Below are 15,622 nucleotides of genomic sequence, written 5' to 3' on the forward strand. Positions count from 1 at the left end.
GAACCAACAAAACAGAGAAAAATGGATAATCTTATTCACTATGTTCTTCCACTGTCCTTAAGAACAGCTCCAACTTTTGAGTCTTTTCAGAGGTCACTGAAAACACATTTATTTTCTTTAGCTTTTAATCATGTGATGTGAGTTTATGTATTTTGGTTTTTGTGTATATTTGCATGCGTTTTATGTGTTTTCTGTACAGCACTTTGGTACCCATTGTGGTTTGTTGAAAGTGCTATAGAAATAAATTGAGTTGAGTTGAATTGAGTGTGTTAGTGCATGGCTGCAAAAAGCCTGTTTTGTTGTACACATCTTTTTTATGAGGTTTTAAGATACTTTCATTTTCAAGCCAAGCTCAATGTTAGGATGTGATTCGTATTTTGTTTTTAGCAAAGCAACTGCATTTCGTCTTTTAGTTCTTTCGTTACAAACTTATTGAAAAATGTTTTGCATTACCATTTACTGATGGTCATTTAAATAAGGCTTTTTAAATGTTTTGTTTTGAGCACATGGTCAAAAAAATAAAGAAATGAACAGAGATGGGCACAAAAATGACCAAATTTTCTCCTGTTTGTTATGCTCTAGTTCTACTTATCAAGTCTCTATTTCCCAGCCTGATCTCACCAGAAAATGTAAGTATTTTACATTTTGTCAGTTTAGTGGCTAATTCATCCGAATTTGTACGAGTTCAGTCATACAAAATTGTACGATTTTAAAAAGGAGGTGTGGCACCTAACCCCACCCCTAAACCCAACCATCATTGGGGGATGAGCAAATAGTACTTAATTGTACGAATTAGATCGTAGGAATTCAGACGAATTAGCCAATAAATCAAAAAGTTACGAATTGCCGTGAGATCGTGTTGCTATTTTCCACCAGTGAGGTTCACCCCACACTTTGAGAAATCCTGCATTAATCTCTGCTTTGCTAAAAAGCAAATCATTTCGACTGAAGGCAAAATAAAAGTTTAACAAAAATTTTGATGTAACTTTATTGCTGTATCTGTTTCTGGCTTTACAATGGCTGTTGCCATAATATATTAATGTTCTAAAAATAACGTATTTGGTATTATTGAAAAACAATGGGCACAAGGTTTTAGTTCAGTAGTGGGGGCACACTAAATTCTTCCAATGCACTGAAAAAGTTGCTCCCTAAAAAGTCCCACAGTGCACCATTTAAAACCAGGAGCATTTATGCTCACTATGTTCCTTTAACGGAAGTTCAGAATTGCAAAACATGAAGCTTGTAAACCAGCTCACCACACATAATTACATAGATGTTTTGGAAAAACAAACCATCATTTATTTATATTTAAGCATGAACATACATGGCTGGAACAGTACTGAACAATCTAACATTTATAATTTATGGCTGAAATGCTGCAGGTTAACTGTATATAACAAAAAGTGCCTGTAAGGCAAGTCATTTCACTCCACGGCCATCTTTGAAAAGCCTCTCAGGCAGTATGCTCGGGCATTCTGTCTGAATGGGGAAATGTCAAACTCTTCAAAACTGTTTGGCAAGCTTACAATTACATTACATATTTGGAATCACCAATAAACTTAAACAACAATCGTCTTTGAAGTTTAGTTTCTAAACATCCAAATCAAACAAAATTGGCATATTTTCAGGTTGCCCAAGCTTATGCACATTCGAATGGAACGAGATTACGACACCAACCTCATTTATAGCCGTTCTACATATTATCATCCTCTGGATAATGATCGTCTGATCACACTGGTCTTCAGAAGTAATGCACAACTTGGTATTGATGGCGAAACTCTTTGTTTTTTTTTGTGGGCGTTTGAGCAGTTGCTGTCATGTGATTTGCGTTTGACAGGACTGTACCTCGTGTTCATTTCATATACAGTACAAAACCAAAAGAACTTTTGTTTTCAAGTGCACTTGGTTCATTTAAAAGCACAGATTTTAAACTTAATGTAGATATATTTCTTATGTCTGTGAAGCAAGTATTTGCTGAGATTCCAGTGTTTGTTAACCACTAAACTGTCCTAAGAGTTTCTCCCCCAGAAAATCGTCAGTCTATAGTTATCGATGATTGGCTCCTGTACTAGTAGGCAGAGCTTTATTAAGTAAAAAAAATTGGCTCCATATTGACCATTACACTTTTCCCCATTCAAAACTATACGAGTGACACGTCTTGTGTATTGTAGTCTTTGATATAACTATGTATATAACTAAGTATTTATTTATTAAAAATAATGTGAAAAAATATATTTCTGCTGTGGTTCAGAAATGAAATAAAAGTACTGATTGGTAGTGATAAAATAAATAGTGACAATTTCCCAATATGTTGTTAACTAGGGTCATATATTGTCCTTAGCAGTGCCCAAATATTTTTATGTTATTCTGATTCATGACTTGAGATGCACCCACTCTGTAGTGATGGTGATTTCAGTGCAGGTTACAAATTTCTATAAATGCATTATCACAATCATAATCTATGGCTGAATCACATCTACTAATCTATGCTCATATTTTCAAAGTATTTTATAGAGCCCCTATTTTGCATTATAAAAGGTCATATTTTGGTTTTAGGGGTCTCCAACAACAAGCTGATATGCATGCAAGGTCAAAAAAACGCGTTATAATATGCATTTATTTTTACCTAATTATCCCAACAACTCTCATTTGTTCAGCAATTTGTTTGTTCCCAAACCCTTCCTTGTGTGAGGCTAATCTGCTGTGATTTGTCTGATGACCCAGTCTGTTGTGATTGGTTGACTGCATTCAGTGCGAGACAGAGAGAAATGCCCAACACGGCTATAAGGTAGCAAAGCATGTGAGAGCCCAATACAAGAATGCTAAAATGCAATGCAGTTAAACACCAGCATATTACTCTACTCTTAACGCTAACACCAAGTAATAACAACAACACACATTAAGTATTAATCCACACTGTGGCAAAAGTTGATTTAATCTGAAAATTTACCGCACCGCGTGTGAGGAACAGCTGATGGTGGCCATAGCAAAGGCTAACACCAGAGGACCGCAAGTTCAGAAACACATTTAAATTGCTAAAGGAAGAAGCATGCATCACGTTTTTAACGTGGTTTTGGATGCAATATGTGAACAGCCCATAAAGATTTAACCTGAGAGATGCATTACAAGCACTAATCCATAATGGATAAGTGATTACAAGCCATATAAAGCAATTACTAAATACAACAGACAATTAAATAACGTTAGACATTTTGCAAATATTGCAACAATTTTAATCACACTTAAATGTTGTGATCCGTTGGAAGTAGAAACTGGTCCATATAAACTGTAACAATTACTGACGAAGCCCCTGTCAAAGTCTAACAAAGTCCTATACATAATAGTCTCTGCTGCTCCTTCCTTTAATAGCAAGCAGCAGGCGAATGTTGCGTTGCAGCGTAGGTTATTGTATCAAAAATCAGAAAAATGACAGGAACAAACACAGCAGTAGGTTGGCTATACTGTGGTATTGTTGTGAAAATAAACTGTAACCCTTTATTCCCCGCAGCCAAATCTCCATCTGTCAGTGATCGTCTTCTTCATGTCATTATCAGTCCCGTGATCCCCCTGTACTCAGCTAGTGTCTGAAGTGAAAGGCGCGTTTTACCAGATCCAGTACTACATATTTGGTCATGTACCGTATCGACATTGATGCGTTCAGGCAAAAGATCCATACTGTAAGTCTGTAAATATGTTAACTTCTTGTTTGAGAGTGTTTTTAATTATCTTTAAGCATTTGTCACTATCATAATATAAAGTGTTTTGTTTTGTTTTATATTACAATGAATATATTTAAAATATAGAGTAAATTATGCTTATTTATTTTCCAATAGGGGCATGACGCGGTGGCGCAGTAGGTAGTGCTGTCGCCTCTTAGCAAGAAGGTTGCTGGTTCGAGCCTCAGCTGGGTCAGTTGGCATTTCTGTGTGGAGCCTGCATGTTCTCCCCGCGTCCGCGTGGGTTTCCTCCAGGTGATCCGGTTTCCCCCACAGTCCAAAGACATGCGGTTCAGGTGAATTGGGTAAGCTAAAATTGTCCACAGTGTATGTGTGTGAATGAGAGTGTATGAGTGTTTCCCAGTAATGGGTTGCAGCTGGAAGCTGTGTAAAACATGTGCTTGATAAGATAGCGGTTCATTCCGCTGTGGCGACCCCAGATTAATAATAGATATAAAGTAAAAATAGATATTAAGAAAAATAAAAAATTTTTTGATTAAATTATTTTCTTACAGTAAAGAGCATTTTAATATTCAAAAGAACTATTTACATCCACAAATAATCTTTTGTGCGTTAAAAAAGGTTCCATGGATAGTAAAGGTTCTTCATGGATGCCAATAAGAAGATTTTTATCAGTGTATAAAAGCAGCAGTACAATAACCTTAAGAGTTACCTCTCATGCTGATTACAAAAGATAAAATAACAGCTATGTTGACTCTAGGGGCGTGTGCTAATCTAATGCTAACATCATGTTTGCAAAAGCACGAGTATCAGGTGACAAGTTGCCTACTGTGTATGCAGTTAACATGTATTCCCTATGCCACTGGGATCCAGTCTTAGATAACCTTCTGCCAGTGAGCTGAAGCCAGTCAGGCCTCCCATGGCTGCATAAGGGACCGCTCTGCCCACTGGATGACCCTGTGCCATGCGCTCTTCCCTGGTTTCAATCAGTGTCACATGGGCATATCCTGGCTCACCACATCCACAGGTGAATGGACTTCGATAGCCAGTGCAGTGAGTGCCTGCAGGTGAACAGGTAATGCAATTTTACATTTTATTTCAGGGCTAATTCTCTCCAAATATAAAATTCTGTCATTTTTTAATCACTTTCATGTCCTTCATGTCTTTGGAACGCAAATTAAAATACTTATTAAGAAAATCTGATTGGAGCAAATTTTCGTTTGTCGAATGAAAATCTGTTCACCTAAAATTATCCGAGATTTCAAAACATTCATAAAGAGATTTTAAAAATATTTAGCTTAATCCAAGTCTTCTGAGGACACATTATCACCTTATGATGAATAGATTTAATTTTAGCCTTTACAAAATATATAGATTGATGAAACATACATAAGCAGAAGCTCAATGATTCCTGCATGAAAGAACAAACCTCATTGGTTCTTGCAGAAGTTCAAATGTGATTACGTCAAACCATCATGTTTGAGCTTTGTTAGGTGATATTGTGTATATTGTAGGGATGCCAACGATTTAAATTGCTTTGAATAATTATCAATAAGCCTTTAAACTGAATTGTATTTTTAAAATGAACTCATTTGAATTACTCCTAAATTAAATGTTCTTCTAAACTTAATTAATATAATTTTGTTCTTTATTTTCTCATTATGAACATTTAAAGTGTCAGACTTAAATGGAATGACTGAAAAGTCAGATCTGATTTAAATTTCATTAGTATTTTAGAGCTATACAAAGGTGAGTAGGTCATGAACAATTTGGGGTGAACAAACACTGTAAATATATTTAAAATGATATGTAATATTTGAAATGCAATAGTGCAAAACTCACATTTCTTGCACAAGTGTCTTGCATCTTCTTTGTGCTCACTTGTTGTATGTTTGCATCGACAGCGCACTGGTTTAGAGCCGTTGATATGAACATATTCATAAGAAGCACATTGACAACCTTTGACTCTACAGGGCAAGAGCATAGGCCTTTCCTTTGGCAACTCCTTAAAGTCTGTGCAGTGCTGTTTATACCTGAGAATAAAACAGAAACATGGAAGAATTTTTATGTATGTGTGTGTTCATCAGTGTGATTCTAGTGATTCATACCTGTGTGTACAGAAGCAAGTTGTCTCAGGTCCAATTAGTTTGCAATCTATCTGTCCCGGGACTCCAAAACTGACATAAAGGCGGTTCTGCATTCGTCCTGGCACCACTGTCTCTTTGTATTTCTTGTACTCGTCCTCTGAAAACAGTCTTCCTCCATCATCTTCCCCAACAATCCTTTGAAAAATAATAACAAAATCATCTTTTCAAAAACCAATAAGGTTATTATTTGTAAGGGGAGAAAATAAAGAAACAAACTAACAGAAAACGATAAAATCTAAATATGAATTTTAAAGAAAAAGTATTTATCCCTTGAATTGATTTTCGGGATTTTTCCAACTCACCTTCTGTATTCTAAATAAGCCTCCACTGAATTGGCTGCGTGTTTGTCGATGTGTATCTTTGCCATTCCATTAATTTATAAGTCTATTTTGTAGTTTTATCTGTTGACATACACTAGTGATGCGGTTGAAAACGCTGCGGCTTGTTTGGACTTTTCTTTGCGTCTGTGTTTCTAGGCAACGATGAAACATCAGTCGTCGCCGTTTTCCTTACGTACTTTAAATTTATATCAAGAACAAACTCTAAAATGCGTGGAAAAACTGGAATTTATAATACCCATTGCATATTTTGAACGCTTTAATTGCGTTCTAGCAAAATGTGAATATTTGAACTACATTTCCCATACTGCTTACAAATTTTACGTGAGCGCGTGATAGGAAGTCGGCGATCAGACTCATACAGAAACGGTTCCAAACGATTCAGTGATTCTTTTATGTTACGGCGTTTGTTGTTTCGCATGGTCTTGTGACCTTAAAACTTCTTATTAAAACGTAGCCACATAAAATGCTTCCGTTTTATTATAAACGATGCGTATTGCTATCCCATAAAATATTTGATATTGCATTAACAGTCCATTTGTGCATTAAACAGTAGGCCTGCATCTTCTGTATAATATAGCTTTGCTCTTTTATAATATTAATTTTTGAAACTGGAGTAATAAAATCAAGTTCATACGCATATTTCAAGATTCTTTTTTCGCATTTAGTATTTTTCCCTGTAATTTTTTTTCAATCAGTCAAATGAGATGTGAACGGATTCTGCTAGTTCAACACAAAAGAATCAATTTTGGGAATTGGTTCATTCAAAAGATTCGACTCGAAAGACCCGTTCATTCACATACCGGACATCCCTAGTGGATAGCGTGACGTCTCACGCAATAACGTCTTGTTACGCAGGGAAATACTGAAGATTTTTCAGTATAACGTGTAGTTCTCAGTTTCACTACATCATGCGGTTTCGAATGCTGCTCCAGTATTTATTTAAATGCGCTTTAGATCTAAAACGATGTGTTTCTTAGTTTATACAGAGACGCCTTTCTTGAAGTTATGATCATGTTTGAATATTGTTTTGTAATTACAGATTGTCAACGCAAGCTTGCTAGGTTTGCGTTCCGAACGGTCTAAAATGTCAACAGTTTTGGAGTCTACGAATCTGTCACCTTGACCAATGCATTTAAGGTAAATTCTATTTAGGTACGTTACTGGAGCGGTTTCATCTGGCTGCTCCAGCTGTTTAATGTCTTTCACACCCGGCCTAGTCTTAAAGCGATAAGCATGTTCTGTAGTTAACAGTCGATTTCGTTGAGCTGATTAACAGTCTGTTGATTTTAAAATATGAGTGAAAAACATAAATCGACAATGAGTACATGCATGACATAAAGCTATATTTGCTTGTTCTGCTTGCCCAATGTACTGGACATGCTTTTATATTGCTAACCTTGTTTTGTCAAAACAATATCATAATTGCTTTATGATAACATCAACGGTTAAGCTGGGTTAATGAATAACTGTCTGACTTTAACCAACAATAATGATCTTTTCAGCAAGACATTACATGTTTGACCTCAGAGATGTAACTAAGTTTTAAGCTGTAATTCCCATCTGGAATTTCACGTAACTGCTTTTTTTTTTTTTTTTTTTTACCAAGGAGGCACACCAAGTGTAAATCCCCTGTACTTTAATCACGTTTTTTTGAGCCAGTCAATCTTTGAGTATTTCATACGGACTAATATAGTCTATATATATATATATATATATATATATATATATATATATATATATATATATATATATATATATAACAAAACAAGTTTGCATTTCTCCATCATCGTACATCTGTTTTATAATGTTGAGAATGAATTAGTGTAGAGATAGTTCTTCTTCAGTGTTTGAACTTTCAGAAATTTAAACCAAACTGAACTAAACTGAACTTCAAATCTGAAAAATGGTATCAAAATAAACATGAATTGAATTGAATTGAATGGAATAGTTCACCCAAATAGTCTGCCGTCATTTACTTGCCCTTCACCTGGTCCAAACTTGTTTGAGTTTCTTTTTTTCTGTTAAACCTAAACGAAGGAATTTTGAAGAATTGACTTGCATAGAATTTCTTTTGTTCCTACTATGGAAGTCAATAGCTTCTAGTTTCCAACATTCTACAGAAAATCTTGTTTTGTGCTCAACAAAAGAAAGAAGTTTTAAAAGGGTTGGAGCTAGGGCTGCACAATATATCGTTTCAGCATTGATATCGTAATGTGATCATTCGCAGTAGTCACATCACGAGCATATGCAATGTTGATTCTGGATTATAATTCACCATTTGTGTATTTTTGATGCCTGTGATTGTATAATGACATTAAAAGCATTCAGGCATAATAAATTGTACCATCTGTAACTTTAACATAATTATTTTTATTGAACAATTTTTATTTTTATCATTCTGTTTATCATTCAATACTATTAGATTAGGAAACATATAAAACATTTTTTCAATTGTATCTTTTTCTTGATTGTGTTTATAGATTGTTATGCATGAATATACAACACATGCAAATGCACTGCAAATAGCACTGACCACAACAAAAATGTGTCAAGGGGCCCCAAAAAAGTTTATAGATTGTTTATTAGATTTTATGGAGATGCACTCCCACTGCAATATCATCCTAATTGATCTAACATTATAAATTCTTTCCAAAAAAGTTTTCTGGTGAAATTGTACTCGTATCGCAACATATATTACAAAATAAAAAATATCACAATGCTAGATTTTTCCAATATTGTGCAGCTCTTGTTGGAACTATTAAAAATGTTAGTAAATGATGAGAGAATATTTATTTATTTTGGGTGAACTATCCATTTAAAAGTGGTCCTATTTCTCCCTCTATTATTAATCTAAAACAGCATCTCAGTGAGTGATTTGTGATTGGGTGGAGAATAGGACTATGGCCATGGGCACACAGTGATGACAGGGTTCCCATTCACTTAAGGATTGAAATCTAATTTATTCATGCTATCTGAAATATGAAGCTGTGCACAATAAGAGCATGTGTGTTATATTCGATCACTATAAGTACCAACATTATTTAATTCGATTAACCCTCTGGTGCCGTTTGTGTGGTGCTCAAAAATAGGCACTTCTTAAATATCTTCTATGTGAATGTACTTTATTAAAGTTCAGTAGGATATGTGACCACCTCTGTGAAACCCTAGCTGAAGTCCCATTATTTCATTATGAGACAAAGTGTGTTGAGTCGTGTTTGTATAGCCATAAAATTGCTGAAATATTTTTGTTTATTGCAGTAAACAATAGATAATATTTCAAGATTGAGTATTAGTATTTTACTGTGCTACTGAACTCTATTCATTCAGTATTTATGCAGACTGCAGTGCACAATTCTCTGACTTGGAAAATAATTAGTGTTGGGCAAAAATGATCTATTCATGACTAATTGCATACAAAATAAAGGTTTGTTGTGACAAAATATGTGTGCACTGTATATATTTATTATGTACAGTATATAAATACTTGCATGCATATGTTTGAGAATTTTTTTATTAGATATAAAATATATATGATACAACTTATAAATAAACGTAAATATATATTTGAGAAAATAGTTTTGTTTTTATGTATGTGTTTGTATCACATATACATAGCAAATATAAATAAAACATTGGTGATTTTGGTGGGCCAAATCAAAGGTTACCATGGGCCAACTTTGGCCCGTGGGGCTTAGTTTAGGCATCTCTGTTCTAGAGGAACGCATAAATAAAAAAATATATATATAAATATAAACTTTTTTAAACTATTTTACCAATAGTATATAACCTATAAGTTACTTCTATAGGAAAATATCAGCATTCGGTACATACTTTCAGTATTACCTTTGCTTGAAATTACTCTATCTAATCCTGTTTATGTGAAATAAGCCTGCTCCCGAGCAGGTTTGAGCTACCAGAATTGTTGCTATGACAACAACTCTTGGCTAAGTTTTGAACACAAAACGATATCCTAGATCGTGTCAAATCGTCAATAACCAAATCCAGCTAATTGAGTAATCCATGTACGAAGAACAGACCCCAGCACAGAGAGAGTAAGATGGGGTCAATATGCTGAAATTTACATGTGCCAGTAAGAAGTTTTGTACCATTCTGACAAATAAACATTTTTATTTATGAATCGCATAAAATTTTGCTTGTTTTGTTGTATGTTTTGTATTTTTACAGGAATGTCCTGGATCTGAAGCCCACTGCTCAAGACATTTCAACCACCATCTCAATTTCCTAGACAAGACAGCTGAGCAAATGCACGAGATCAACTCAAATTCAACCTGAACTCCATTTGTTCAAGATATAGTTATTTCCAGCCTTGAACCTGACACTTTCTTTAAAAATTAAGACTCGTCCCGACCCTGTCCCCTTAACCTGGGTCCCATCAGACCTGCAGCTCTGCCATGCTGGGCTGTCTTCTGCGGAGGAGCATGTCTCACAGACTTGGTGTGTTTCTGGTGCTCTTTGGCCTGGTCTGGTGTCTCCTGCTACTTCACTACACTGTCACACAACCACGGCGCCAGAGCAGCGCAGAGCTCCGCCAGCAGATCCTTGAGCTCAGCCATCGCTATGTCAAAGTCCTTAGCGAGGAGAACCAGAACCCTTCAGGACCCCATGGCACCTCTATGGCAGGATATGGTAAGGATTAGATTACCATCATGTGGTTAGAACTTAATTTCAGTTTGATAAAGTTGAAAAGCATTATAAATTCATCATAAAATAGTCTATTTAGCAATACAATTATTAAATATTAAACCCTAAAGGTAACACACACACACACATTTTGTAACGTTAATGTTTGTATATTCAATTTGGAGCGTAATTTTGTGTGATTAAAAAAAGTCTGAAATTGATACCCGTGGCTTCTGTTATCAGCTCCTACATGTCTTCTAAATCATTACCTGTATTTTCTTAGTGAAATGTATTTAATTTATGTGCATAGTTTTTGATGTGGACTAAATTTGGAAAAAAGTACATCAATTGTTTTCACGTTTATTTATTTAGGTTAGTGGCTTTTGATCATAATGGGAAAATTATTATATATTTTGATTATTATAATCATTATCATAATTTTGAGGTATTAAAGTTTTTTAAAAAAAAAATCCTAAAATGTTTTAGAACTTGAATTGATATAAATTAGGGCTGCACAATATATCATTTCAGCATCAATATCGCAATGTGTGCATTCGCAATAGTAGCATTGCTGGATTTGCCATGTGGAGTTAGGGTTATAGTTGACTAGCCACATTTGAAAACTCTTTGCAGTAACTCCACAATGTTAACAAAACATTTAGCATTTGCTTGATTTCTTAATGCCCATGTAAGCAGTTTAATCCATTTCAAGCATCCGGGTATAATAAATTATGATGTTTGTAACATTTAAGAAAAATGAATTATCTTTATGTATATACAGTTTATTGGCCCCCTGTTTATTTTTACCCCATTTTCTGTTTAATGGAGAGATTTTTTTTTCAACGCATTTCTAAACATAATCATTTTAATAACTCATTTCTAATAACTGATTTATTTTATCTTTGCCATGATGACAGTAAATAATATTTGACAAGATATTTTCCAAGACACTTCTATACAGCTTAAAGTGACATTTAAATGCTTAACTAGGTTAATTAGGTTAACTCGGCAGGTTAGGGTAATTAAGCAAGTTATTCTATAACGATGGTTTGTTCTGTAGACTATTGAAATAATATATAATAATATAATAAAGGGGCTAATAATTTTGACCTTAAAATGTTTGTAAAAAATTAAAAACTGTTTTTATTCTAGCCAAAATAAAACAAAAAAGACTTTCTCCAGAAGAAAAAACATTATCGGACATACTGTGAAAATATCCTTGCTCATTTGGGAAATATTTTAAAAAGAATAAAGATTTGAAGAGGGGCTATATTTATTAACGCTTGTTATTGATTTATTATAGTTATTGCAAATGTGCTGCAAACAATCCCAATTACTGTAAAATAAAGATTTTTTTTCCCAAATAGAGCCATTCAAGTAATTTGGTGAAAGTATACTCAATATCGCAGTGTGTATTGCAGAAAAATATAATATTCCAATGTCAGTTTTTTTCAATATTGTGCAGCCTTAATATAAATACTATTGGGCCAGTGATGGTTTCCACATCAATTTTAATATACATGTATATGAAATGCACTAAATTTCACATGGAAATTAATTGTCAATTTAACAACTGACAATCAATTTCAACAAAAATAAAATATACAATTAATTAGTATTTTAGAGCTTCACTATTCACAGTGTTAGCATTTTAGATGTTTACAGTCTTGGCATGTCATCAAATAATATTTGTTACGTTTGATTTACATTTTACCATGTCTTGTTTGCATAACCTCACATATTATGATATTTTTTTGATCTGAAAAAATTTAATGAAACTGGTCACATTGTACTGTACACATAAATATACATAATAAATAAATAATTAATATATTAAAAAATGTTTATCACTTTACAATAATGTTCCATTAGTTGATGTTAGTTTTAAATTTATACTAACATCATCAAACAGTGAACAATACATTATACAGTGCAGCCGGAAAGTATTCATAGCGCTTCACTCTTTCCGTATTTTTTTGTTTGTTACAGCCTTATTCCAAAATTGATTAAATTCATTTATTTCCTCAATTCTACACACAATACCCCATAATGACAATGTGAAAAAATATTTTTTTTTTATTGTTGTAAATTCATTAAAAATAAAAAACCTGTAAAATCACGTGTACATAAGTATTCACAGCCTTTGCTCAATACTTTGTTGATGCAAGTTTGGCATCAATTTGAATATGATTCCATAAGCTTGGCACACCAGTCTTGGAGAATTTTTGCCCAATCCTCTTTGCAGTACTTATCAAGCTTGGAGGTTGTGAGCTTGGGAGGCTGGATGGGAAGCGACGGTGTACAGCCATTTTCAGATCTCTCTAGAGAAGTTCAATAAGAATTAGGTCTGAGCTCTGGCTGGGCCACTCAAGGACATTCACCAAGTTGTTGTGAAGCCACTCCATTAATATTTTGGTGGTGTGCAATGGATCATTGTCCTGCTGGAAGATGAACCATCGCCCCAGTCTGAGGTCAAGAGCACTCTGAAGCAGGTTTTCATTCAGGATGTTTCTGTACATTGCTGCATTCATCTTTTCCTCTATCCTGACTAGTCTTCCAGTTCCTGCTGCTGAAAAACATCCCCACAGCATGACGCTGCCACCACCATGCTTCACTGTAGGTATTAGCCCGGTGATGAGCGGTGCCTGGTTTTCTCCAAACGTAATGCCTTGCATTCACTCTAAAGAGTTCAATTTTAGTCTCATCAGACCAGAGAACTTTGTTTGTTTGTCTGAGAGTCCTTCAAATGCCTTTTGGCAAATTCCAGGCGGGGAGTGGCTTCCGTCTGGCCACTCTACCATACAGGCCTGATTGGTGGATTGCTGCACAGATGGTTGTCCTTCTGTACGGTTCTCCTCTCTCCACAGAAGAGCTCAGACAGAGTGACCATCGGGTTATTGATAACCTCCCTGGCTAAGACCCTTCTCCCCTGATCACTCAGCTTAGATGGCCGGCCAGCTCTAGGAAGAGTCCTGGTGGTTCCAAACATCTTCCTCTTACAGATGATGGAGGCCACTGTGCTCATTGGATCTTTTAGAGCAGCAGAATTTTTTCTGTAACCTTCCCCAGCCTTGTGCCTTAAGACAATCCTGTCTTGGAGGTCTACAGAAAATTCCTTTGTCTTCATACTTGGTTTGTGCTTTGACATGCACTCTCAACCCTGGGACATTATATAGACAGGTGTATGCCTTTTCAAATCATGTCCAATCAACTGAATTTACCACAGGTGAACTCCAGTTAAGCTGATTAATAAATGCTGTATAAGTATTGTTCATTCTTAGTCCACTGACGAAACATTATTGTAAAGTGTGACATCTCTTTTGTTTAATGTGTAATAATTGTATTACTAAATGTCAAAATTACCATTAACTAGAATTTTAAAAAGCTATGGAAATTGAATTAATGGTAGCTAATGTAATTAATGGAGCCATTCCAACATTTTAATATAGGCTTTACATTCTTTCTTGCATAGATTCATTATTATGTGCATGAATAACCTGCTTATTCAGAATGAGTGTGGTGTGGTTGACCAAGATTTATAAATACCATCATACTAATTCTTATGTAATCTTTTTTTCCTTTTGGTCAAAGCTGACCTGAAGAGGACAATTGCTGTGCTGTTAGATGACATTCTCAACCGATTGGTGAAGCTGGAGGGAAAAGTGGAAGCTGCCGTGAATGCCTCCGCTCACAACATCTCCCATCCAGCCGGTGGCGCTGGAATTCTCCTGGCTGCTGTTTCCAGACCCACCAAACAAAATCTGCCTGCCCACAGGCCTGAAAAGCATAGTAGTAAACCTCTGCACTTCCTGCCACAATCACCTGGCAGACCACAGAAACCGCACTCATTAAAATAACAATAATCACATCAACCGTGGCCAAGGACGTTATTACAGCAAAGACTGTACAGAGAAAATATATAAATAAATATATTTTTAGACTAAAGCAGCTTTTAGACATTTTTTTCAGTTGTGCACATGAACTCCAGCTTGATTGATTTGTCGTTTATTCGTGGATCACAAGTGTATTTTATAACTTAAGTGCAATATGGAATATAAGACCCAAGAGAGTGATAGGATGAGCTTTTTTTTATGGAAGACTGTTTTTGATATACGAACAAGTGTTTCATAATGTATCCGCTGAAGACTTCATGCACACAGCGGTATCTCTGCAGGTTGCTGATGGTGTGTAGTGCGCTTGGATGGATTCCAGAGAAAAGGTTTACACGTGACACCTTTTCATTGTTCAGATTAATTGAAAACATTTCTGTGGGGAAAAGGCTGATCCAAAGATTAATCTCGGTGAATGGTTGATGTCTATATTGCAGGTTGATTTGATTAAGGATGGGGATTTATCTCAGTTAAACTGAACACGGCATTAAACCTTCAGAAGGAATTGTACCCCAAGACAACACGACTCAATCCATACAATAAAAGATGTATCAGACTTCAAATGTGTCAGTGTGGGTTTATGTAATTCATACACTATTTTCTTATCATGTCTGGCTGTCTGGATTGATGGATGAACAGATTCTATCAATGTGTCTTATCTATCTATCTGTCTGTCTGTCTGTCTCTATGTAACTACCTATGTGACCTATCTATCTATCTATCTATCTATCTATCTATCTATCTATCTATCTATCTATGTAACTACCTATGCAACTTAATCTGTATATCTGTGTAACTTTATCTATATCTATCTATCTATCTATCTATCTATCTATCTATCTATCTATCTATCTATCTATCTATCTATCTACCTATGCAGCTCTATCTATCTATCTATCTATCTATGCAACTTTATCTGTCTATCT

General features: G+C 35.0%; 2 protein-coding genes across 2 annotated transcripts; one reads left to right on the forward strand and one right to left on the reverse strand.

Moving 5' to 3' along the window:
* Window positions 1–4,321: 4,321 nt before the first annotated feature.
* Window positions 4,322–6,238, reverse strand: fam221a (family with sequence similarity 221 member A). Its single transcript, XM_056480345.1, has 4 exons — window positions 6,127–6,238; window positions 5,786–5,959; window positions 5,520–5,710; window positions 4,322–4,738 (listed from the first exon to the last, which is right to left on the reverse strand). The coding sequence occupies exons 1-4, from the start codon at window positions 6,189–6,191 to the stop codon at window positions 4,518–4,520; spliced, it is 651 nt and encodes a 216-aa protein (XP_056336320.1). The 5' UTR covers window positions 6,192–6,238; the 3' UTR covers window positions 4,322–4,517.
* Window positions 6,239–6,951: 713 nt separating this feature from the next.
* ccdc126 (coiled-coil domain containing 126) lies at window positions 6,952–15,259 on the forward strand. Its single transcript, XM_056479736.1, has 3 exons — window positions 6,952–7,302; window positions 10,351–10,812; window positions 14,398–15,259. The coding sequence occupies exons 2-3, from the start codon at window positions 10,578–10,580 to the stop codon at window positions 14,661–14,663; spliced, it is 501 nt and encodes a 166-aa protein (XP_056335711.1). The 5' UTR covers window positions 6,952–7,302; window positions 10,351–10,577; the 3' UTR covers window positions 14,664–15,259.
* The last annotated feature ends 363 nt before the right edge of the window (window positions 15,260–15,622 follow it).

The sequence above is a fragment of the Danio aesculapii genome, chromosome 19 (assembly GCF_903798145.1).
Source record: "Danio aesculapii chromosome 19, fDanAes4.1, whole genome shotgun sequence".
Taxonomy (NCBI): Eukaryota; Metazoa; Chordata; class Actinopteri; order Cypriniformes; family Danionidae; genus Danio; species Danio aesculapii.